Source organism: Nuphar pumila, chromosome 10 (genome assembly GCF_984573655.1).
Source record: "Nuphar pumila chromosome 10, dmNupPumi1.hap1.1, whole genome shotgun sequence".
In the NCBI taxonomy this organism is placed as follows: domain Eukaryota; kingdom Viridiplantae; phylum Streptophyta; class Magnoliopsida; order Nymphaeales; family Nymphaeaceae; genus Nuphar; species Nuphar pumila.
Window position 1 is genome coordinate 5,626,403 of NC_143258.1, and position 27,113 is coordinate 5,653,515.

Here is a 27,113-nt window from a genome sequence, read left to right on the forward strand (position 1 = left end):
TTAGCAACTGAAACATGATCTGCAATATGCCTGCTACTAGAAGAATCACTGTTGTCTATGAGATTCTTTATGTCTAAAAGATTATGTAAATACGTTTATGCATCAAAAATAGTGACAGACAGAAGCTGTGAAATCTTATACTGTATATAATGTACAACCATCAGGTTATGAGTAATGAAAAGATAGATCTATAACAACAGAGCAAATCTCAAAGCCGATTTCTCTACGATTTTATGACAAACACCAATGTTGGTGTCAACATGGTTGCGCCCATGTATCTGCTCCTGCTGTTCAGATGAACCTTCCCACTGAACCACACTTGAGAAAGATGTTCTCAAAAACATCACAAACTCATACATTGCAAACATGCATTTGTTTTGCTCTAATTCTGAGCAGCAACCGATCTTCCAGGCAGAAGTCATGCTGGACAAGATCTGACAATTTACACAACTTAGGGGCTGCCAGTGTAAAAGTGTGGCAACAACCATTTCATTCATTTTTTTCTTAATACAGATACATTTGCTTTCTTAATACGCTGACATTGCCCGACTTTTACATGTGGCAGGATGTTAGTGTTGGCTTGAGATTTAGAATCTATACAGTCACCATGTCACTACTATGTCTCTTTCTGCCCCTCAACGTCACATGCACACATAATAATATAGCAAATCCTACATGAATAAAAAAAGCCAGGAATTTGTAAAATGTTTCATATATGACAATCAAGTGAGACAATACATTAGCTATATTACACACAGATGGGGAAGATGAATCCATCTATACAGAATCATCATAACCATGAAGAACAAGGACACAGAAATGAGAAAACTGATCCCACATGGGGGGGTTAATACTTGAAGATGATGATGATGGTGACCCTTTTGTATGATTATTAAAGTATCAGCTCAAGTAAATATGATTGAAAAATAGTGCACCTTAAATGGACCAACTATTGTAGTGCAGTCATCAACCTCAGCAAAAAAATTTGAAAGTCGCCCGATAATCGAGATGATCTTTGTGCCTGTGATTCTCATGAACCGGGAACATTAAAATTAAAGAGCTCTGGAAGATGGGCATTGGTCAGTTTGGTCCTCTTGTTAAACTCACGCTTCTTCTGCTTTGGTTTAGGCTTGATTCCCTGCTGTGCCACTTCTTTTCTTTTGGCAGTGTTGGTTGCTGGTTTCATCCCATTCTTCTGCAGGTCCTTCTCTATGTCGACCATGTCCCTAGGCAATTCAATCCCTCTGAAAAGCTGCTTGAGGTCATCATCTACCTTGATTACTGACCTTGGATCATTTGGATACACAATATCCTCCTGAGAGTCCAAGTTTGAGAGCAACCAAACATCGCCAGCTGTTTTAAGAACCTGAAAGTGGTCTCTGGACTGTTAGTGGAAAAGAATATACCACACAAACAAACACACGTGCATGCTCTCATGCACACACATAAAAGAAGAAAATATCTTGGCTCTCACACACACACATGCATGCTCTCATGCACACATAAAAGTAATGAAAATCTCTCGACTCTGTTGGGAAGCCTTTAATTGAAGGTGCACTGCAGTTTCCCCAACACCGTCTACGATCTGGGAGCAACAAGTTGTAGTTTCCCCGACACCCTCGGTTGTTTGGGAAATGTGGTTTTGCCAAAATACTGCATTGGGGATGGAGTTAGAATCCTCAACACCACATTTCAACAACATTTGCAAGAGGATTTTCTTGGCAACTCCATCCCCAACACCACATTTTAGCAAGCACCATATTTGGGCGACACCAAATTTTGACAAAAATATGTTTTGGCAACACATGGAAACAGTGTTCCCATCCAAATGGAATGCTCCTAAACAGAGCCGCAAACTGAACAATTTCTCAAAAAATTTTATGAACTTCAGAAAACTCTACATCATACGAGTTTCCCAAAAGAACTTATTATAACCTTCACAAACTTGAAATTAATGCAATTCCATAAAGATTTGTATATCAAGTGATAGGCAAGAGAATGAATAAAATTTAATTCTGCAACTTTTGAATCATCAAAGGCGACACCAAATTGTACGACAGATGATAATAATGAGAGGATCTGCAATCATACAAATTCCAATTAAAAGGACAATACAACTGTGCCCAGCATGCAACTGATAGCACTTTAAAACCAATAATCACGTACCTGCAAATCTTCCATGACAGATGGGTATGCATCCTTGAGGTCAATGACTGCAATTCCCTCTGGAACTTTACGTATAAGAACCAGAAGTTCTTGTTTGCTCTTTATGTTATGTTTTGACTGCATATCAAAGAAACCGGATAAATCGGGTGTTTTAGCCGTGCATTAGAAAAAAAAGGACAAACTTAGTATAAAAATTATGAAAGTATAAATTTTATTGCAAGATAGAAATTATATATTTTGAATTTACATTTTCCTGGAGCAGGCATGACTTTTTACAATATGCTCCATCCGCTCATACACAAAATACAACTGCCAGAGTATACATAAGCATCCTTGGCCAGAACATCATTGAATTTTTTTTCTTGGATAACATTATTTTTAACAGCAATAAAGCATTAGAAAACAAATCTTTAAGTTGACATTTAAAAACAAAACAAAAGATTTACTCTTTATGTGGTATTTCCAAAAAAATTACTGTTTTCAATATGTTCTACTTCTATTAACTGATGTTTTTACAATCTTAATTTGTGAAATTAAGCCTTGAATTTCACTCCTAGGTTTTGTTGCTGTTGTCCAGCAAATGTTTTGCGGCTACAGCCAAGAAGTCTTTTGGCGTCACACCTTACCCAGACCCAAAAGCCTCCAAAGAGGGCACTGTCTCTTCCTTAATTTCAGCAACAGCCTAAGATTTTACAGGAAAAAGGCCTATTGTAAAATTTTACAAAATGAAGACACGTGTTCCAGCCCCCAATATCTCCTACGTATTTTTATGTACACAGATTCCAGAAACTGAAAGACGAACCAGCATTAGCAAACCATATATGTTAAATGACTGCAAAATAAATGTACCTTGTAAGAAAAGCACCTCCCATCATAATTCACTTTGATATTCTTCCTTAAACTGTCAAAGACAGTCTTGTTTAAATTGAAATCAACATAACAGGCCTCATTGATTTGCTCTGGCGTGAGGGCTTGCCTTGTCTACACAAATATGGAAAAAGAAAAGGGGGAGAATTCAGTCAACACTTAGACAGGAAGTAATCTAGCATAGATATCCAACCACTCGCAAACTAATTTAAAGAATGCACACTTTAGGCAAAAAAACAGAACCTTTAACCAGTCTCCTTCCAAGCTCTCTCTCTCTCTCTCTCTCAACATTATATATGTATATATATCGGATATAAACTTACTGCATCGTTTGTACATGCAATCTAGTCAAAAATGATTTTTGTTCACATTTTCCTCTTTTCTTGTAGATCTAACCTCATAGATGTGATTTACATAGTTTATCATGTTTTTGCAACATGTAAGTTGATTGTCCATGGGCTTCAAAAATCAACAGCCCACAATATACGAAAATTTCTTTACTCTAAAAATCATATTTTTATGTCAGAAAAAGATGATCCAAATTGTGATCCGTAATGACCAAACCATGTTGAACACATGTACAAGGTCTAGCTCTTGTAGCAAATTTTTTTGGTGTACGTAAGATTTTGTAATGTGCTAAAAATCACCAGTTTGAAAATTTTGAAGTTTTCTAGATCATAAAAATCCAATCTATGCATCAAAAAAGTCTGCAATAAGAGTCAGTTCTGTGAAAATATCTCAAAAAGGAGATAGTGTGCAAACCAAGCTCCAACTCCACAAAGGGATATGTGCACAAAGGCACAAGAACACTTAGAACAAAATGTACTCAAGGTACAAATGAAGAACACAAATGCAAAAATATAAAGAATCTTATTGAACAATTGGAGAACAATGCTCCAAGCATTGAATACTGTTATGAGGGGGGTTCACCCCCATTTATACACAAGAGGGACCCTTGGAGGGGCTCCCACTAGACGTTGGAGCCCCTCCAACGGTTAGAAATCTAACCGTTGGAGGGGTCCAACGTCTAGTGTTGGACCCCCTCCAAGGTTGACTTAAGTCAACAAGAAAAAAGAAAAAGAAGAAAAGGAAAAGAAAAAGAAATAAAAAATAAAGTACAATCATATTCACTAATGTGAATATGCGCAAAAGGAGAAAATACTGAAATACCCTTACGGGTTACATGTTGGAATATATATATATATATATGTATCTCTCAGTATATATATATAAATATATGTACACAAAAATAGAGATACAATTTAACACCCTCCCTCAAACTTAGGGCGCAATGACTGAAAGTTTGCCAAGAAGAAAATTGAATCTTAGAGAGCAAAGAGCCCTGGTGAAGAAATCTGCCAAGTGATACTCTAAGGTCACGTAGGGAAGATCTATAATTCCTTGCAAATATGCTTGTCAAGCGTAGTGGCAGTTCATCTCAATATGCTTTGTATGTTCATGGAACGTGTGATTTTTAGCAATGTAGATTGCACTTTTATTATCACAACACAACTTGGTAGGTCCTTGAACCTGAATCCTCATGTCTTGCATCAGTTGATGAATCCACACAATTCCCATGGTTGTAGAAGCAATGGCTCAATATTCTGCTTCTGTGGATGATAGAGTCACCTTTTGTTGTTTCTTGCATCTCCATGAGATCAGAGATTCACCTAGAAAAATACAAAAACCTGTAGTAGAGTGACGATTATTTGGGTCACCTCCCCAATCAGAGTCAGTATATGCAATCAAATTTAACTCAGAAGATGAGGAAAGAAAGACTCCCTTATTTAAGGTTCCCCTTATGTATCTGACAATTCGGAGAACTGTGCCCATATGGACGGAGGTAGGAGCATGCTGGAATTGGCTTGTAGTGTGCACAGCATGCGAGATGTCTTGCCTTGTGATGCTAAGATACATCAGAGATCCCACAAGTTGTCGGTATGGAGTAGGATCTTCCAAAGGAATCCCATCATTGATCTTTATCTTTGATCCCACAATTTTAGGAGTCTCACAGATTTTATCTTCAGAAATACCTGATTTATCAAGAATCTCACACGCAAGTTTAGTTTGAGACAAGAAATAGCCTCTATGAGAGTAGGCTGCCTCTATACCAAGAAAGTATGTCAAATACCCCAAATCTGACATTTCAAACCTTTCTTTTAAAATAGTTTTAATACTTTTGATGCCTTTTATATCACTACCTGTTATCAACATGTCATCAACATACAATAATAAAATCATAATTCCTGCATTAGACCTTTTGACAAACATAGCAGTGTCAGTATAGCATGAAGCAAAACCTTCTTGAATCATAACTTCATTAAATCGATCATACCAAGCCTTAGGAGCTTGTTTTAAACCATAGAGTGCTTTTTGCAAACGAAAGACTTTTCCCTTTGGTACGTCCATGCCAGGAGGAGAATCCATGTAAACTTCTTCATTAAGATCATCATTTAAAAAGACATTTTTAACATCCATTTGGTAAATGCTCTATTTTTTAATAGATGCAATGGTGATCAAACATCTTACAGTGACCATCCGAGCAATAGGAGCAAAGGTTTCTTCGTAATCAATTTTGTATTCTTGGCTATATCCTTTTGCGACAAGGCGGGCTTTATATCTTTCAAGAGTGTCATCACTCTTGGTTTTGACTTTAAAAACCCATCTACATCCTATTGATTTCTTTCCTTTTGGAAGATATTGAAAGATCCAAGTTTTAGCTTTATTGAGGGCTCTAAGTTCATTATCCATGGCGTCCCTCCATTCTATTATTTTATTAGCTTCTTCAAAGTTCCTAAGCTCTTGATATGAGTGAATGGCACTGAGACATGCCCTATGTTTTGGGGAGAAAGATTCATAGGATATAAATCTAGAAGGATTTTTCCTAGGTCTTTCTGTTCTTCGAGAGCGGCTGGAAGATTCACTAAGGTCGCTATACTTCTCTATTGCACTTCTAAAAGTACTTTTATCTCTATGTGTATAGGTAATTGGTTCAACTGTTATTTCTTCTACATGTTGGATGGGTTGTGAAATACTTTCACTTAAGTCCTCGTCCTCATTTAATTCATCATCGCTAAACAAGTCTTCGTTCCTAGATAATAACTCAAACAAAAAAGAGTAGTCGGCATTATCTTCATGAGTTTTATGTTCTTCAAAACCACTCATGTTTTCTAAAAAGGTTACGTTTCTTGAGACATATAGTTTGTCATTTTTAATATCATAACACCTAAATCCTTTTTGTGTTTCGGAATATCCCAAAAATGCACAAGGGATAGCTTTTGGAGATAGTTTATCATTTTTATCGGTGGGGACAAAACATTTACAACCAAAAATTCTTAGTCTATTGTAGTCGGGTTCCTTTTTGTACAAGGTTTCAAAAGGGGATATTTGATTCAAATTTTTCGAAGGAAGTCGATTTATGAGATAAACAGATGCAAGAGCCGCTTCGGCCCAAAATCTTTTTGAAATCTTTTGAGAAATGAGTAAGGTCCTTTTAGTTTCTATTATATGTCTATGTTTTCATTCTGCTAGTCCATTTTGTTGAGGTGTTTTGGGGCAAGACCTTTGATGAACGATTCCATTATTTTCAATGTAACTTTTGAACTCATTTGAAAGGTATTCTCCTACGGAGTCGGTTCTAAATATTTGTAATTTACTATTGAATTGATTTTGTATCATATGAAAAAACTTAAACAACAACAACAACAACAACAACAACAACAACAACAACAACAACTACGCCTTCATCCCAAAACAATTGGGGTCAGCGATATGAACCAAAAAAGAAATTCATTTTGGGTCTTCCACATGAATCCTTTTCCTCCAATCATTTCTATCCAACGCCATGTCCTCGGTGAGGTTCAAAGCATTCATATCCTTTCCTATCATCTCCATCCAAGTCTTCCAAGGCCTACCCCGACCTCTTTTAACTAATATATTTTTCCATTTCTCCAACCTTCTAACTGGAGCATCATTAGGCCTTCGCCGAATATGTCCAAACCACCGTAAACGATTCTCTCGCATCTTATTTTCAATGGGTGCAACACCTACCTTCTTACGTATCTCTTCGTTCCGAATCTTATCTTTTATTGTATTTCCACACATCCATCTAAGCATCCGCATCTCAGCTACACTCATTTTTTGAATATGATGTCTCTTGGCAGCCCAACATTCCGTACCATATAGTAAAGCGGGTCTAATAGTCGTCCTATAAAACTTTCCCTTTAACCGCAATGGCATTCTACGATCGCACAGCACTCCAGTAGCACTTTTCCATTTCATCCACCCAACCTTTATCCTATGATTTACATCTCCATCAATTTCTCCATACTTTTGAATGATGGATCCCAAATATTTGAAATAATCATTCACCGGTATATCTTGCTCACCAAGCTTCACTACACTCCCATCACTACTTCGTTGCTTACTAAACCGACATTCCATATATTCAGTCTTACTCTTACTCAACTTAAAACCTCTAGCTTCCAATGTCTGTCTCCATAATTCTAACTTAGCATTAACCCCAGCTCTAGACTCATCAATCAAAACAATATCATCAGCAAACAACATACACCACGGTACATTTTCTTGAATTGATCTCGTAAGCTCATCCATCACTATTGCAAATAGGAAAGGGCTTAAAGCAGATCCTTGATGTAACCCAACCGTTATCGGGAAATTGGTTGTCACCCCTCCACAAGTGCGGACATTGGTTACTACTCCTTCATACATATCTTTAATTATACTAATGTACTTGAGAGAAACACATTTCTTCATCATTGTCCACCAGAGAACGTCCCTAGGTACTCTATCGTATGCCTTCTCTAAATCAATAAAAACCATATGCAAATCTTTGTTCCTCTCTCTATATCTTTCAATAAGTTGTCTAAGAAGATGTATAGCTTCCATAGTTGATCTTCCAGGCATAAAACCAAATTGATTCTCCGATATCATGACAACCTTCCTCAACCTAGACTCAATCACCCTCTCCCAAAGTTTCATAGTATGACTCATGAGTTTTATACCACGATAGTTTGTGCAATCTTGTATATCACCCTTATTCTTATATAAAGGCACCAAAGTACTCTTCCTCCACTCATTAGGCATCTTATTTGTTCGCCAAATCAAGTTAAAAAGATTTGTCAACCATTCTAAACCTTTCTCTCCCAAGCATTTCCAAGCCTCGATAGGTATACCATCTGGGCCAACTGCCCTTCTTGATTTCATTTTCTTCAAAGCCTCTGCAATTTCTTTCTTTTGAATCTTGCGCATGAAGTCACGATTTATCTCATGAAAAGGAATGGAGAAGTCTCCAAGATCTTGAGCATGACTATCATTAAATAGCTTATCAAAATAATCTTTCCATCTCTCCTTAATCTCCTCATCTTTGACTAAAACCCTTTGCGTTTCATCTTTGATACATCTAACCATACCCAAATCCTTCGATTTCCTATCTCTCATCTTTGCAAGCCTATAAATATCCTTCTCGCCTTCTTTGGTATCCAACTTGTCATAAACCTCCTTATATACCTTAGCCCTCGCGTTTCGAACAACTTTTTTAGCTTCCTTCTTTGCTATCATATACTTCTCCAAATTCTCATTATCACGACTCTTACTTAGATTTCTATAACACTCTCTTTTAACCTTAATAGCTAATTTGACATCCTCGTTCCACCATGATGTATCCTTACCTAGTGGTGCACCGCCTTTAGACTCACCCAATACCTCCTTAGCTACTTTTCTCATATCACCCGCTATCTTATTCCACATTGATTCTGAATCCTCCTCGAGACACCAATCAACTTCCTTAACTACCTGCTCTACAAACATTCCTTGTTTAGCTCCTTTCAGTGCCCACCACTTAATTCTAGGATCTATCCTATGTCTATCCCTTTTGCGGCATTGTCTAATTCTAAGATCTAAAATTAAGACTCTATGTTGTGTAGCTACACTTTCTCCTGGTATAACCTTACAATCGATGCAACAACCCCTATCTCTCTTTCTAAGTAGGAAAAAATCTATCTGACTCGTATTAACCCCACTTTTAAATGAAAAAACTTAAAGGTAGAAAAAAACTCATGTTTATGCTTGAGGAAGTATATCCAACTATATCTTGAAAAGTCATCAACATAGATAACATAATATGAAAAACCTCTTTTAGACACTACGGGTGCCGGTTCCCATACATCCGAATGCACAATTTCAAAAGGTTTAGATGAAAACATAGTTCTTTGTCCAAAAGGTAAGCTTCTCATTTTACCAAGAATACAATCATTACAATTGAAATTATCTTTACATAAAGTTTTAGCAAAATGTAAATGAGAGAGCTTGGCAATATTTGGATGCCCAAGGCGTTTATGCCAAACATTTATATCTTTATGTTGGGCAATATTACAAAAAGATTGTTTTGGAATTTGAAGAAATTCCATGAAGTATAGATCTCCCTTCCTAAAGCCTTCCCCAATCAACTTCCAGGACCGGTGATCCTATATCCAACATTTATTTGATGAGAACTTGATATCACACCCATGATCCGATAGTTGAGAGACGGAAAGCAAATTTAAATTTAATTTTGGGATAAATCAACTCTAGGAATAGAAAATCCTTGTTTTTCAAAATCTCCAATTCCTTTTATTTCAAGAGAAGCCCCATCCGCAATAGAAACAAAAGGAGAAAAATTCTTTGTGTATTTAGAAAGAGCAAAAACATTTTGAGTCATATGAAAGGATGCACCCGAGTCTAAGAGCCAAAGAGTCTTACCAGGAGGAGGGAAGGTGGTCATGGCGGCTCCAGAGACGGATCCCTTGAGGAGAGGTTGAAGAGCTTCCATTAAAGTGCCATGGTTGGAGGTTGAAGGTCCTTCCTCCTTGATTGGTTGGAAATTTGTAGACATAGCCACCATCTTTTTCCATTTAGGACATACCGGTTTAATGTATCCCGGTTCTTTGCAAAAGTGGCATATGATCTTGCTATAGTCTCTTCTTCCATAATGCCCATCATTTTCTCTTCCTCCTTGACCTTTGTTGAAGTGAGGGGGTTTATATGTTTTGACATTATTCCCCAGTCTTGAGACGGCATAAGCACCCTCATCCTCATCCTTCGAAGGAACGGCTAACACACTTTGATTGGTTTTATTCATCCCCAATCTAGTTTCTTCTCCACTTAGTTTGATAAGCACATCTTCCAATGAAGGAGAGGAAAACGAAGACAAAAGAGAGGACCTAGTTTGTTCGAATTTGGGTCTAAGCCCATTTAAAAAGTTGAAGAAGTGATCCTCTTCTAATTGTTTGACTCTTAACTCAATTGCCTCTCCACTCCAATTAGGTTCTTGGAGAGCAAGTTCATGCCAAACCGTGGATAACTCGGCAAAGTATTCTATAACGGTCATTTCACATTGTTGAAGAGTTAAAGCCTTCTTTTGGAGATAATATTTATGGAACAAGTCTCTTAAAGTATACATTCTTTCAAGATACTCCCATACTTGAAACGCTTTCTTGAATTTCAAGATATTGGCATTTATTTTTGTTTAAACGGAAGAGAAGAACCACGAAAGAATTTTGTAGTTCGTCATCTCCCATTCTTCATGCTTTTTGTTGTATTCTTCAAAGGCTTTTTCTCTCTCTTCACCATCAAGAACCTTGATTTCTCATCTCCATAATGGTGATCTTAGGTTCGGGTTCATGAATGGTTCCTTTGACGTATCCCCAAAGCCCTTTCCCCTTAATGTGAGCCTCCATATTCCCGGCCCAAACATGATAGAGTGAGTCATTTAATTTAAAACCAAGTGAAAAATGCGACTCTTTTTCACCCATTAGAGAGTGGAGAACAAATACGTACCATAAAAGGTTTTTCAAATCTTACTTGACGTAAGATTCTTCTAAAATATTGGAGAAGCAAGATCCACCACTTCAATCTTCAAAATACCAAAGGCACGTTTTTCGAGGCACTCAAAAAACGAAGAATCCCACGATCCTCTATCACCAACCTGGCTCTGATACCATGTGAAAATATCTCAAAAAGGAGATAGTGTGCAAACCAAGCTCCAACTCCACAAAGGGATATGTGCACAAAGGCACAAGAACACTTAGAACAAAATGTACTCAAGGTACAAATGAAGAACACATGCAAAAATATAAAGAATCTTATTGAACAATTGGAGAACAATGCTCCAAGCATTGAATACTGTTATGAGGGGGGTTCACCCCCATTTATACACAAGAGGGACCCTTGGAGGGGCTCCCACTAGACGTTGGAGCCCCTCTAACAGTTAGAAATCTAACAGTTGGAGGGGTCCAAGTCCAACGTCTAGTGTTGGACCCGCTCCAAGGTTGACTTAAGTCAACAAGAAAAAAGAAAAAGAAGAAAAGAAAAGAAAAGGAAAAGAAAAAGAAAAAGAAAGAAAAAATAAAAAATAAATTACAATCATATTCACTAATGTGAATATGCGCAAAAGGGGAAAATACTGAAATACCCTTACGGGTTACATGTTGGGAAATATATATATATATATATATATATATATATATATATATATATATATATATATATATATATATATATATATATATATATATATATATATCGATAGATACATGTATATATATATATATATCGATAGATACATGTACATATATGTATCATACATATATGTACATGTATCTCTCGGTATATATATATAAATATATGTACACAAAAATAGAGATACAATTTAACAAGTTCTTAGGTTTTTTATCATGAAGATCACATCTCCATGGATTTGCCAAAAAATGCTTTTAAATGTGATTTTTAAAAGTTGTTTGGATGGTTTGTACCTTCCTTTGGTTGGATGGACCAAAGGAAGGTCCCCCTTATATATATATATATATATATATATATATATATATATATATATAGAGAGAGAGAGAGAGAGAGAGAGAGAGAGAGAGAGAACTGAACATATTCGTTCTGCCCCGTTAGGCCCCATAGTTTGAAGTGATTTATGATAGATCTGAACCGTTAGATGTGTTTAGCATGCACAAATTAGTGGGAATGGACTCTTGGATCATGTTTTTCGACGAGAAAATGTATTTTTATGAGTCGGGAAAATTTGATGCCTTCATAGTCATTGATTTTGGATCACCAGAAAACCCTGTATACATCTAACACCTTTTCTCATTCTGCCCCGACTATTGGATCACCTTTTCTCGTGTGTGTGTGTGTATATATATATATATATATATATATATATATATATATATGAGAACTGGAAATATGAAAACTACCATGTGAACTGCAATTTTCAATCTTTTCTCTTAAATCTAACCATACAGATGTGATTTACATGATTGGTTTTATAAGGACCAACTCTTGAATCATCCAATTATGGCGCATAAATGATGTTCTTTTAAGGCTTTAAAATCAACAGCTCGTGATCTTCATAAATATTCAAGCACTCAAAAAACACAATTTTTCATCGAAAATACACGATCCAACAGTTGATTCCTAGTAAAGTTACCATGTCGAACACATCTACATGGTTGGATTTGCAAAAAAAGTGTTGGAAATGCCCATATTTCTAGTTCTCATAAATGCCCATATGAGAACTAGAAATATGGGCATTTTCAACACTTTTTTTGCAAATCCAACCCTGTGGATGTGCTTGGCATGGTGATTTTGCTAGGAATCAACCATTGGATCGTGTATCTTAGATGAAAAAATGATTTTTGAATGCTTGAATATTTATGAAGATCATGAGCCATTGATTTTAAAGCCTTAAAAAAAATCTCGTTAATGCATCAAAATCGGATGATTCAAGAGCGGGTTCTTATAAAAACAAGGATGTAGATCACATCCGTACGGTTAGATTCAAGAGAAAAAAACAAAAAATCCATGAAAATCACGGTTTACACATTAGTAACCATATTTCTAGTTATCATATTCTAGTGACTATATATATATATATATATGTGTGTGTGTGTGTGTGTGTGTGTGTGTGTGTGGCTAGAATATGAGAACTAGAGTGTGAACTAGGCATTTTTTATGCTTTTTTTTTTGCAAATCCGACCTTCCAAATGCATTAGGCATGGTCCATTTGCTAGGAATCCGCTGTTGGATCATGTTTTTTTTTTATAAAAGAAAAGAAAAAAGATTTTAGATACTTGAATATTTATGAAAATTCTGAGCCGTCGATTTTCAAGCCTTCAAAAATCCTGCTTATGCATCACAATTGGATGATTCAAGAGCAAGTCCCTTTAAAACCAAGCATGTAGATCACATCCATATGGTCAAATTTTAGAAAAAACAAAACAAAAAACTCATGAAAAATAACTCGGCTCGATGCAAAATATTTCTGTCCAAGCTCGGCTCGAGCTCGGAGCCGAGCTTGAATGACTTTGTCCAGACTCGACTTTGTTCTGAGCTCAAGCCGAGCCGAGCTTCAAGGCATTCCAAAAAAAAATATTTTTTAAAAATATTGCTGAGTGTGGGTTTCAAACCCTAACCTCTCTCAAGATTCCCAAGTGACCCACCACCAAGACAAAGCATATATTTTAGTCATTAACACCGAAAATAATATATATACTAAAAGTACTCTATATTAACAGCAGGAAAAGTGAAACAGAATTCGAACTATGAGCCTTTTGATAAAAAGGCAACGGCCTACCCATTACACTAAAATAACTTGTTGAATAGAATTGCAAATATATTATATATATACTTGTATCCGAGCTTTATCGAGCCTACCGAGCTTTATCAAGCTCGGTAGGCTGATCAAGCTCAGCTCGTTTGCTCGTCCGAGCCTTAGAACCATGTTCAAGCTTGGCTCATTTAAAGCATGCACAAGCTTAACCGAGTCGAGCCTGAGCCCGAGCCTTGAGCCCGAGCCAAACTTGAGCAGGCTCGGTTCGTTGTGCATCACTATGTGTGTGTGTGTATATATATATATATGAACAATCTAGTTGGTTTTTACCATTGAGATCGCATCTGTATGGTCATATTTGCCAAAAAATACTTTTAAAATTGATTTTCAAAAGTGGTCTGGACGGTTTGTACCTTCCTTTGGTTGTTATATATATTATGTATAAAGAGGAAATGCATTGTGCTTCCATGTGATGGTTAGATGATGATGATGATCAATAAATAACCCAAAACATCATCTTTGAGTCCACTTTAAACACATGAAAATAGCAAATAAAGCATGCTAAACAAGATCCAAAGGTTAGTTTTTGCTTCGTTTTTGCAGGTTTGATCTATGAAATCAAGAGCATACCACCACATGTTATGGGGTTGTAATACCATGATAGATGCAACCATATGTATATATATATATATATTATTTATTTATTTATTTATTAGAAACTAACATTAACCTTCAGGCTTCAATAAGGGCTCCAGAAAATCTAAACCGACCACACTGTCATTTTTGGCTCAGTTATCCACCAACTAGCAGTATGATTTTTCAATGTCACATCTATGAATTCAATATTTCAGGAAATGACAAGGGCAAACTACATCAATAAATGATAGGTTAAGTAAAAAAGGACAATACAAAAGCATTCCTTGAAAATCTGATGGGTCAACTCGTGATTTGTCCTAGTTGACCTGGATCAGCATAAAACCTGTTGCTTTCAGAAGGTTAAAGTCCGTGTTACATATAAACTGACTTTTAGTACCATGCTGCTATCTAGTAGACCTTTTTTTATTGCATATTTCCACAAAAGTGATTTTTTATAGTTTATCTACTACAAAAATATTTTATCAGGAAATTTTATGTTTAGATAGGTTTCTAAATAAATCTAAAAATAAACGGCCCAACTACACTAGAACTTTATATTTTATAGCAAAAAACTTATCAGGTGTTCCCATTGAAATAATTTGATTTAAAACATGCAGCCCATGATAAACACATCTACAGGTTCAGATTAACCAAAAAGCACTTGCAACTATGACCTTTTAAATGGGGTTTACTACACAGTATGGTACTACTATATATATAGACTTGCCCAAGTCACAAGCCAAGACAAAACATTAGTCGTGAATCATTTGAAATCATTTTAAGATGTCTAAATTTTATATTCTAGCAGACAGGAAACAAAAACAAAAATTGCAGTTAACTGATACCTCGAAAAGCAGGTCTATAACACGTTTGATCTGTGCACCAGCTGTGGATTTTCTAATAGCATTGATATACTGAAGTCTTTCAGTATCATTTGAAAATTTGGTTGGAACAGGGGATCTCTGTGAAACTGTAGAAGCTGCAGGAGTGGCCCTATGAGGCTGCTTTGCCTTTGAAGATGTTGTTTGGGCAGCAATGCCTACAAGGGTTGACTGGCACTTCTCCTGCTGATTCCTGAATTTATTTAGTTTTTCCTTTAGATCCATAAAGAATATGGACTGGTATATTACAAAGTGGTCTCAAGCAGGCAGAAAGCTCCAACAACCTAAAAAAAGAAAGTTAAAAGATGAGTTGCAGGCTGCTGAATATAAGGTGTAAATGTATGAGTATGTATGCTTAAATGCGTACAGGCGAACACACACACACACAGATTTTTTATCATTCAATTTTGAGTTCTCATCCAGATCTCACACATTCCAATCAGTCGGTGGTCTAAGTTGGTTATAACAGATGGGATGAGCATTTGCACATCAAAAAATAAATAAAAGAGCCCTATCTTGGCCAGATTTGGGTTATGAGTGTCCATAGAGTCAAAAGCACAACTACTGGAAGCTTGCTTCGGAAGTGTGAAACCCTTCTATCAAAAAAAAAGTGTGAAACCCCCTCTTCTTTCACACTTAAAAACATAGGTCTTATCTTTTCCTTTCTTTCGTTTCTTTTCTTTTTGTTTTATGTTACTTCCTATTGTCTATTATTGCGTCTTGCTTGCTTTCTCTTATGCTTGCAAAATACTTCAGCCTTTACAGATTAAGTCAGTTTTAAAACACTGGCTTTGCACATCATGCTTCATGCATCTCTTCTTGCATCCACTTCTTACTCTGGTAACTATGGTCCAGACTTAGGGAAGGCCGGACCGACTCTAAGACATTTGCAACCCCTAACACATACATACACATGCATGTGTGCATGCACACACACACATATGCAAACTACATCCTGACCAAGTAAGTCCAACTCTTGTAAGTGGGCCAAGTTGATGTGCATAAGTGCATTGCATATTTAGGCTACAAAAAGAAAAATAAATAACTGAATTTAGAAAGGAAGTCTATTTGTGTCATAAACATGCACCCAATGCTGTGAAAAGCAATGAGGCGTCGCGTAGGACTCCACAAAAACTGAAGCGAATGTAAAGCACAAGCCTCAATCTTTTTTAACTTAAAAAATCCTTTAAAAAAATATCTAAAAATACAAATAAATAAAAGAAATGCTTCATTGATTTCTTATTTAGCTTACTAAAAATAAATAATAAACATATACATTATAATTACATATTATAAAAGTCAAATAACATAAAGTGTCAAACCAATCATAAACATTAAAGCAATTGCCAAGTATTATCCAAGTTTTCTCCCAAGCCTCCATTCAAATGCATAATAACATCATAGAACAGAAGCTTTGCAGAAAACTTTTAGTAATTAAATAGCTCAACAAAAGATCAAGATCATAATGTTCTAACGTTTCACAAACATTTGGGGTCTATAATTACAGCATATAGCAAGTTTAAATTTTCAATAGTATCCATGCAAAACTAGGATGATGACACATTTGAGCCTGTTCACTCATCACTGCAGCAATCCCAATGAGATTTGGCAAGACATTCACTAAGCAAGACTATCAACCCAGCAATATAGCTAGGGCTGTCAACGGGTCGGGTTTGGTTTGGGCCCAGGTGAAACCAGGCTTGGACCAGATTTTTGGGTATGTATCAGGTCCAGACCCGAGTCTAATCGGGTCCACCATAAGAAAAACCATACCCGGACCCGATAAGAACTACATGAACCAAAACCGGTAAAGCCATATTTTTTATCATTTTTCAAATGGGGACTTTGACCTCCATTTGACTCAAACAATGTAAGGCGCACGCCTCAGCTATGAGGTGTGCACCTCATAGGGTTTGCACTTTTTAGTACGCCTCAAGGCCAAAGGACCCTCAATTTGTGGCAAGGCGCTCTTTTTGTGTTGTGAGGCGTGCTTTTAACAACTTTGCATGCACCCATTCCGCATATGTAGTTTATTAAACCAAGGTTGTTAGGCTGATAAGGAGAAAGTGAAGTGAGAAATGAAGCATTTTCAAATTTTTAAAATGCTAGAACTGAGAATTGATTTCGAAGCCAACTAGGAATCCACCTATAAGTACAAATGGAACTAACATAAACAAATATATATTAATTTTTAACCAAATAAAATATATGATCCGGAATATGATGCTAAAGTCATAATCCTAAAAGTCAAAACTTAAAAACTAAATAGTATTACTGTCACGAGCCTATTTCCTTCAATGGGCCAGCGCGGCGCAACGGTCCTTCCTTACCGCCGCAAGCCTACTTGTCAGCTCGCTTGCCAGTCGCGGAAGCTTATAATCAGAGTGCAAGAGAGCAAGAGAGAATAGAGGGAGAAGAATTGCAATCACAAGAAGCAATCACAACGAAGGTGAACAAAAGAAAGCTCAACGCATTTAATTCATTCACAATTTTGCCCGAGGGCATTTACAGTTCAAGTATACGGGATGTCCCTTCGAGGTATTGATTCACCTGAACCGGGCAGCTTACATCAGACTCAACAAAAGCAAAACAGACGCTAGACACAACTTTACAAAGTAAGTCGCAAGGGAGCATGCTCCCCCCTTCAAATCATGCGCCGTCCTCGGCGCCATCTGTTTCATAGTAAGCCCTGACTTCAGCCGTGTAGCGGCGGTTCATCCGGAAAGCTGGCTCCCACGTAGGTTTCGTTGTTTCCTCCCACTGCACCAAGCACTTCTTTGCTTCGCCCAAGAAGTTAACCTTGTGACGAAGGATCTTACTGAGGTGCTTCTCGGCCCGTTGTGCTGTCAGGACCCTCTGCATGATGGGAGCACGTTGTGGCACACTACGTTCCGGATCTCCATCGTCTGGATGGAACTGCTTGAGGTTGCAAACGTGGAACACCGGGTGCACCTTGAAGTCTGGGGGCAACTCCAGCTTGTACGCCAGCTGGCCCACCTTCTTTGTGATGGTGAAGGGTCCTTCATACTTTCTAAGCAGTCCGCGATGCCGCCCGCGGAAGATGCCTGTGCGACCTAGATATAACTTCACCAACACTTGGTCCCCAACTTGAAACTCAGCGGGCCGACGATGCTTATCTGACCATTTCTTCATTCTTTTTGTCGCCTTGTGTAAGAATGTCTTTGCCAACTCATTCTGCTCGTGTCAGTCGCGAACAAACCGATAGGCGAATGATGGCCTTCCCTTTTCTTGTGCGGCAAGAGTGTGCGGGGTCAGTGGCTGTTGCCCAGTGGCTATCTCAAACGGGTTGTGGCCTGAAGACTCGCTCTTCTGCAAATTGTAACAAAATTGTGTCACGTCAAGGAGCTTCACCCAATTTTTCTGATTGGCACTAACAAAGTGTCTAAGGTACTGCTCAAGTATCCCGTTAATGCGCTCTGTTTTCCCATTTGTCTGCGGATGGAAGCTTGTTGAAAACAGCAAATCAGAGCCAAGTAGCCGAAATACTTCACGCCAGAACTTGCCCGTGAAGCGAACATCGCGATCACTCACAATGCTCTTTGGTATGCCCTAGTGCTTCACCACATGCTTTACAAACAACTCTAGAGTCTTCTCTGCAGGGCACTCCTTTAAAGCTGTGATGAATGTGGCATACTTTGAGAAACGATCCACCACAACCAGGATGGAACTGAGGCCCTCTACCTTTGCCAGACTAACAATGAAGTCCATGGAGATGCTATCCCAAAGACGTTCTGGAATTGGTAGAGGCTCAAGAAGACCGACAGCCTTTTGGTTTGTCCCCTTATCTTGTTGGCAGATGAGGCATGTTCGCACATACCCCTCCATGTCGTCCCTCATCTGCGACCAATAGTAGCCGCGCTCAAAGAGTGCTAAGGTCCGCTCCTGACCAGGATGGCCGGCCCATAGTGTATCATGGCACTCCTTAAGCAGTTCTCGGCGGAGGTTTCCCCACCGTGGCACGAAGATGCGTCTCCCTTTTGTCACGAAGAGGCCGTCTTGTAGCCAAAATAGCCGAGTCTTCCCTGCCTGCGCCAGAGAAACAAGGTGTTGTGTTGTCGGATCCTGCTGCATCCCTTCGCAGATGCGGCTCAACAATGTGCTCTCTAAATGCACTTCAGAAGGCTCCGCGCGCGCAGCTGCCAGTTCAGCCTTGCGGCTCAGGGCGTCTGCCACAACATTGGTCTTTTCAACCCTGTACTCCAAGGCAAAGTCGAACTCAACCAAAAACATTTGCCACCGAGCTTGCTTAAGCGTCAGTTTCTTCTGTATCTGAAAATAACTCATGGCCACATTGTCTGTCTTGACGACGAACTGGGCACCCAAGAGGTAGTGCTGCTAGGTCCTAAAGCAATACACAATGGCGGTCATCTCACATTCATGCACCGTGTAACGTCTCTCTGCATCCTTCAGCTTGCGACTCTCATATGCAATCGGATGACCCTCCTGCATAATAACTCCACCGATGGCAAAGTCTGAGGCATCTGTATGAACCTCAAAGGGTTTTGAGTGATCAGGCAGTCGCAGCACTGGTTCCCTCACCAAAGGCTTTCTTCAAGTCGTCGAAGGCATCTTGGCATGTTCCTATCTAGAGCTATACCCGATTCTTCTTTAATAAATCTGTGAGGGCCGCAGCAATGAGGGAATAGCCTTCGATAAAACGTCGATAGTAGTTTGCCAAACCAAGGAATGACCGCAACTCTGGAACTTTGATTGGCGGAACCCATTCCTGGATGGCCCTTATCTTTTGCACATCCATACGCAGCCCACCACGCCCCACAACGTGGCCAAGGAAGCTGATCTCCTCGTTTGACACAGAGGTCATTCTCCTTCAGCACCTGAAACACTGTTCGCAAGTGCCCGACATGTTCCTCCATGTTGTTGTTGTAGATCACGATATCATCCAGGTAGACTACCACGAACTTGTCTAAGTAAGGGTAGAAGATCTGGTTCATTAAAGTCGTGAACGTGGCTGGAGCATTTGTCAACCTGAATGGCATTACTAAGAATTCGTAAGCACCATAGCGGGTGATGCAAATTGTCTTCGGCTCATCACCTTCAGCAATCCTCACCTGCCAGTAACCTGATCGCAGATCTAGCTTGAAAAAGATACGGGCATTGCCTAGCTGATCGAACAAGTCCGCTATCGGTGGCAATGGGTACTTGTTTGTCACCGTAACCTTGTTCAAAGCATGGTAATCCACACATAATCATTTAGAGTCGTCATGTTTCATCTGAAATAGGACCGGGGCGCCAAATGAGGCTTTCGATGGATGAACGATGCTTGCGTCCAACATCTCATCTAGCTGCCTACGCAGCTCTTTCAGCTCAACTGGCCCCATGCAGTATGAAACCATTGAGGCCAACTCAATCTTATGGTCGACCTCGCGTCTTGGCGGAAGACGCTTTGGCAATTCCGGAGGCATCACCCCCCGAAACTCCTTCAACAGGTCGGCGACACTGTTGCTTCTACATTCCCTTCTTCTGCATGCACAACAACTAAGAATGTATGCTCTCCATGCTTGACACCCTTTTTCAGCTGCATCGCCGATAACACTGAAGGCTTGTCTTTCTGTGTAAGGCACTGCACTGTGTGGGACAGGTTTGGCCCCATAATCGTAACGTGTTAAACTTTGGCAGTATCATAACATTATGGCTCCGCAGAAACTCCATACCCAGAATCATCTTGAAATCGTCTAAGGGCACCATAGAGAAGTTGGCTTTGCAGGCCCAACTCCCCACTTGGATAGCCACATCTCTTGCTTCACCAAGGATGGGCTTGGCCTCAGAGTTTACCGTTTTGATAGTCCTCTGCTTTGGCCCGGGCTTCAAGCCCAACCACTCTGCCTCTTCCAGCGAGACAAAGTTGTGTGTAGCCCCGGAGTGGACCATAGCTGAAGTAGACTTTCCATTCGTAATGACTTCGAGATACATCAGTTCTTTGCTAACCTGCTTGTTCTCAACTGCGCAACTTCTAGTTACGTTGATCGACCGCATGGCTCCCATCCGCGGTTGCATAGCCTCAGTGTCACTGCATTCAGTATCACTGCATTCCTCCTACGTTGTGTTGGCTTGCCTGTCGTCCTTGTTAAAATATATGTAATTCATATATATGTATATATTTATATACATATATATTTGTATAATCTAAAATACCCGATAGGGGTATTTTAGTCATTTCACAAGTACCCGATAGGGGTACTTGTTTCTTTTCTTTCTTTTTGTATATTTCTTTTTTTATTTTTTATTTTTTATCTTTTATTTTTTTGGTTTTTTGTCCACCTAATAGGGGCCCCACCATGGAGTCGATGGGGCCCCCAACGGTCACATTTGTGACCGTTGGGGGCTCCCAACGACTCCATGGGAGCCCCTAGGTGGCTCTTCTTTTAAGGCCATATGGCCACTCCTCCCCTCCTCCTTTTGTGTATAAATAGGGGTGAACCCCTCTTGTATTTTTCACTCTTGAGAGTTCTCTCTCTTTCAATAAGAGGCATTTATATTTTTATGTTGTCTCCTTTGGGTTTAAGTATTAGCCCTTGTTGTTTGTTCATTAGTGGATGTTGTAAGTGCCTAGAGCACTCTTTACTTTTCCGCATATTTCATTACATGGTATCAGAGCCTTGTGTATGCTCTTCTTCTTAATATAGCTAGTTGTGTAGCTATATTTGTTTCTTGTTGTTTCTCTCTTCTTTTATCCTTTTAAGTGTGATTATTATGGAAGGAGAACAAAAGATTGATCTCTCCTTCAAGCTCAATGGATCCAACTACATGATGTGGGCCGCCGCCATGGAAAACAACCTCAAAGGGAAAAAGCTTTGGGGATACGTTATGGGCACCATTCCGGAACCACAACTCCAACTAACTAAGATGGAAGGCGATCAAGAAAAAGCTCTTGAAGGAGATGCCCGCATGAAGGCCATTGAAGATCACCAATCTAAAATAGAAGATTGGGAAAGTAAGCATGCCAAGATTCTTGCTTGGTTCATGAACAATGTGAAGCTTAAGATTTGCGCCAACATTGCCAAATTTCGGATGGCAAATGAAGCATGGTTCTTCATGAAAGGTATGTTTACCCAAAAAGACCTTGCTCGTCAATTCTTTCTTCAAGAAAAAATCCGGACTATCAAACAAGGAGAAATGAGTGTTAGGGACTACTTTAGCACTCTTGGCCCTCTATGGGATGAGTTATCCTTGCTAGAACCAAAATGGGTTTCTAATATAGATGTGGAATTAAGGAGAGAACAAATGGAAAAAGAACACTTTTTCCAATTTTTACATGAGCTTCGGCCCGAGTATGAACAAGTTAGATCCTCCCTCCTACATAGATCAAAGCCTCTTCCTTTGGAAGATGCCATTGCCGAAATATGCCAAGAAGAAACCCGTCTTGGCATGATTAAAGGAGGAAATGATGTCTTGGCCGTATCTAAACCCGACAACCATATGAAAACCTACAAACCTCCACATTTTGGAAGGCAAAATAACTATAATGGCAACTATAGAAAAGCCATTTGCCATCATTGTCAAGAACCGGGTCATATAAGACCTAATTGCCCTAAGTTGAATGAAGCACCAAAAAATAAAGTTGCTTCCGTTGAAGAAGCTACTCAAAAGAAAGAGGAAGCAATCAAAGGAACAGACTCTTTTTCTCTTGCTCAACTATCGGAAGCACTACAAACTCTACTCAAGATACCATCAACCTCGGGTGCCGCCATAGCTTCTACATGTCCTCCAGGTATGTCGTCTTGGATCCTTGTCTCTGGAGCTTCCTTTCATATTACCCCACTTGAAAATGAGCTTTCCGATTTATGTAATAGTTATAAAAACTTTTATGTTTCAACTGCCGATGGTACATCCTTACAAGTAAAAAGTTTTGGAACTTTAAACTTTTCAAAAGATTTTTTTGTGCCAAACGTGAGAGTTGTACCTCAACTTAATTTAAATCTCCTCTCTGTTGCTCAAATATGCGATCATGGATGTAAAATCTCCTTCTCAACTAAGGATTGCTCTATACAGGATCTCCGGTCCGGGAAGCTGATTGGGCAAGGCCATAGAAGGGGAGATCTCTATTACATGAGCAACTTCAAACTCCCCATTAACTCTTTTTGTAACCATGTCCAAGATAAAAATATTGATATTTGGCATCAAAGACTTGGACATCCAAGTTTCTCAAAAATGTACTCCTTTCCATTTGGAAAGAAATTTTGTAATGAGAAACATTTTGTTTGCAAGAATTGTATTTTTGGCAAAATAAAATCTACTCCTTTTCCAAACCGAACTTTTGTGTCCAAAAGACCTTTTGAGTTAGTCCATTCGGATGTTTGGGGTCCTTCCCCCGTCATGTCTAAAGGAGGATACTCCTATTATGTCACTTTCATCGATGACTACACTAGGTATGTATGGATCTACTTTCTCAATTTAAAATCCGAAGTCTTTGAGTTTTTCAAAAAATTTCATATGATAGTTAAAAATCAATTTTCAAGTAATATCTCTACTCTTAGATCCGATTCGGGTGGAGAATATTTATCAAATGAATTTCAAAACTATTTAGAAGTAAATGGAATTTGTCATCAAAGATCGTGTCCTAGGACTCCCCAACAAAACGGCTTGGCCGAAAGAAAGCATAGACATATCATGGAAACCACTAGGACGCTCCTTATTTCCAAAGAAATTCCAAAGAATTTTTGGGCCGAAGCGGCCTTAACCTCAACTTACTTAATAAATAGAATGATATCTTCATCCTTACAGAATACATCTCCATACGAAAAACTATTTGAAAGAACACCAGACTTCAATAGATTAAGAGTTTTTGGATGCAAATGTTTTGTCCTTACTCATAAACGGGACAAATTATCTCCTAAAGCTATTGAATGCGTTTTCTTGGGTTATGGAGAAAATCAAAAGGGTTTTAGATGTTTTGACTTGAAAAATAACAAACTCTATGTATCCAAAGATGTAACATTTTTGGAAAATGAAAATGGTTTTGTGAAAACTAAAGATATTGACGAAAGTGAATATACTTTTTTATTTGATCTTCTATCTCAAGAAGATGAGACTCCTCAAGAAGAGGAAATCTCTAATGAGTCTTTGAATGACCTAGAGGAAATTTCTCTTGATAATGCTATAGATGAGAATAATAGACCAATCCAAACATATGTTAGGCGTGGTCAACAAACTCAAATAAGTGCCTTAGAAAAATACTCTCAAGGATCCAACATTGAAGAAACATCTTTAAGGAGATCCAGTCGGATCTCCAACCCTCCTAATAGGTTTGTTTCCTATGAGTCCCTAACTCCTAGATATAGAGCATGCCTAATTGTGTTGCATTCATTTCATGAACCTTCACACTATAATGAGGCCAAAAATATTCCCCAATGGGTTGAAGCCATGAACTTAGAGCTTAGTGCCCTTGAAAAAGCAAAAACTTGGGAAATAACTTCGTTATCCACTGGAAAGAAATCAATAGGATGTAGATGGGTCTTCAAAATTAAAACCAAGAGTGATGGTTCATTAGAACGTTATAAAGCACGGTTAGTAGACAAAGGATATGCTCAGGAATATGGTATAGATTATAAAAAAACCTTCGCACCTGTTGCAAGAATGACTAGTGTAAGGACTCTTATTGCTATTGCGTCAGTGAAAAAATGGCCTATCTATCAACTCGATGTTAAGAATGCATTTCTAAATGGCGAATTGAATGAAGAAGTTTACATGGATCCCCCACCAGGAGTATGTATTGGTAAAAATAAAATTCTTAAACTTAAAAAGGCATTATATGGTTTAAAACAAGCCCCAAAGGCTTGGCATGATAGATTTAGTAATGTAATGACAAGTTTGAATTTTCGTTCATGTTATACTGACACTGCTTTGTTTGTGAAAAGTGCAGGGTCTTCAATAGTTATTTTACTACTTTATGTTGATGATATGATCATCACAGGAAGTGATGAGAAAGGCATTAATGATATTAAAAAGGTTTTGAAAGAAAATTTTGATATGTCTGACCTTGGATTCTTAAGATATTTTTTAGGAATTGAAGTGGCGTACTCTCCTCGAGGGTACATTCTCTCTCAGATGAAACTTGCTGCTGACATCTGTTCCAAATCTGGTATTTCCGACGATAAGAAGACAGAAACCCCAGAAGTCATCAATGCAAAATTAAGGTTGGAAGATGGAACACCTCTCGAGGATCCTACTCCCTACCGGCAACTTGTTGGGTCTCTAACATACTTATCCATCTCACGGCCAGACATTGCTCATGCCGTTCACTCTGTCAGTCAATTTCAACATGCACCTACAACTGTGCACATGAGTGCAGTCTTAAGGATCGTCAGATATATCAAAAATACCATAACTAAGGGAGTTTTTCTTTCCTCTGCCTCGTCCCTTGATTTAATTGCTTATACTGATGCAGATTGGGGAGGAAATCCCAATGACCGAGTCTCAACTACCGGATTTTGTGTTTTCTTAGGTGACTCTATGATTTCTTGGAGATGCAAGAAGCAACACAAAGTATCCTTGTCCTCGACGGAAGCAGAATATCGTGCTATGGCCACTACAACCATGGAACTTGTGTGGCTAAGAAGCCTCCTCAGTGATATGGGCATTGTCATCTCTACTCCTTCGAAGCTGTGTTGCGACAACAAAAGCGCAATCTATATTGCAAGCAATCACACCTTCCATGAGCGTACTAAGCATATTGAGATGGACTGCCATTACGTTCGTGATGAATACCTAAGAGGAACCATAGCACTACCTTACGTCACATCAGAGTACCAGTTGGCGGACTTCTTCACTAAGGCTCTTGCAGCTCCTCGTTTTTTGTTTCTCCTTAACAAGCTTTCGATTATATCCCCGTAAAGCTTGAGGGAGGGTGTTAAAATATATGTAATTCATATATATGTATATATTTATATACATATATATTTGTATAATCTAAAATACCCGATAGGGGTATTTTAGTCATTTCACAAGTACCCGATAGGGGTACTTGTTTCTTTTCTTTCTTTTTGTATATTTCTTTTTTTATTTTTTATCTTTTATTTTTTTGGTTTTTTGTCCACCTAATAGGGGCCCCACCATGGAGTCGATGGGGCCCCCAACGGTCACATTTGTGACCGTTGGGGGCTCCCAACGACTCCATGGGAGCCCCTAGGTGGCTCTTCTTTTAAGGCCATATGGCCACTCCTCCCCTCCTCCTTTTGTGTATAAATAGGGGTGAACCCCTCTTGTATTTTTCACTCTTGAGAGTTCTCTCTCTTTCAATAAGAGGCATTTATATTTTTATGTTGTCTCCTTTAGGTTTGAGTATTAGCCCTTGTTGTTTGTTCATTAGTGGATGTTGTAAGTGCCTAGAGCACTCTTTACTTTTCCGCATATTTCATTACAGTCCTTCACCAGGAGCCTAGCGATATGCCTATCGCCATAAAACCAACATGTCACAACCGCACCCTTATTGTTGTTGTTATACTTTGGGTAGTTCTATTTCTTGTCGGATTGATGGCGTGTCGACGCCTCACCTTTGCTGTCGCGTCGCTCGTCCTTCTTGCCTCCATGGTCAGGCTTCTTCCCGACTTTGGTTGATGGGGTGAAAGGCTTGCGCTGAGTGTCAACTAAGCACTCGGCTGCCATATGCATCTTCCAGAATACGGGGGTTGCTCATTTCCACTTTAGACTGTGCCCATGACTAAAGTCCCACAATGAATCAGTTGAGTTTGTCGTCTTCTGACATGTTAGGCACCTCTAGCATGAGCATCTGGAACATTCTGACATAGTCTTACAACGAACCAGTATGTTTAAGCTCATGAACCATTCGGTACGTCTGCCTCTGCATATTCCTTGGCATGAAATAGTTGTGCAGCTCCATTTTGAAGTCATCAAAGGTGTCTATCACGCATTGACCCCTCTCCATGTCACTGCGCTTCCGCCTCTACCAA

The 27,113-nt window shown here is 38.8% G+C and overlaps 1 protein-coding gene across 2 annotated transcripts in view; it reads right to left on the reverse strand.

Moving 5' to 3' along the window:
• Positions 1 to 371: 371 nt before the first annotated feature.
• LOC149823339 (transcription initiation factor IIE subunit beta-like) overlaps positions 372 to 27,113 on the reverse strand; it is a 40,117-nt gene continuing 13,375 nt past the window's right edge. Inside the window, exons 2-6 of one of the 2 annotated variants that reach the window (XR_016435070.1) lie at positions 15,130 to 15,449; positions 3,016 to 3,147; positions 2,167 to 2,283; positions 936 to 1,366; positions 372 to 671 (exon numbers count right to left, since the gene is read on the reverse strand). Coding sequence is in view for 1 of the 2 variants with exons in the window: in XM_090020030.1 (XP_089876156.1) it covers positions 1,031 to 1,366; positions 2,167 to 2,283; positions 3,016 to 3,147; positions 15,130 to 15,390 (846 nt within the window). In the remaining variant the exon portion in view is untranslated. Of the gene's footprint in view, positions 672 to 696; positions 1,367 to 2,166; positions 2,284 to 3,015; positions 3,148 to 15,129; positions 15,450 to 27,113 lie in introns of those variants that run through there. The other variant, XM_090020030.1, reaches the window with a different exon arrangement.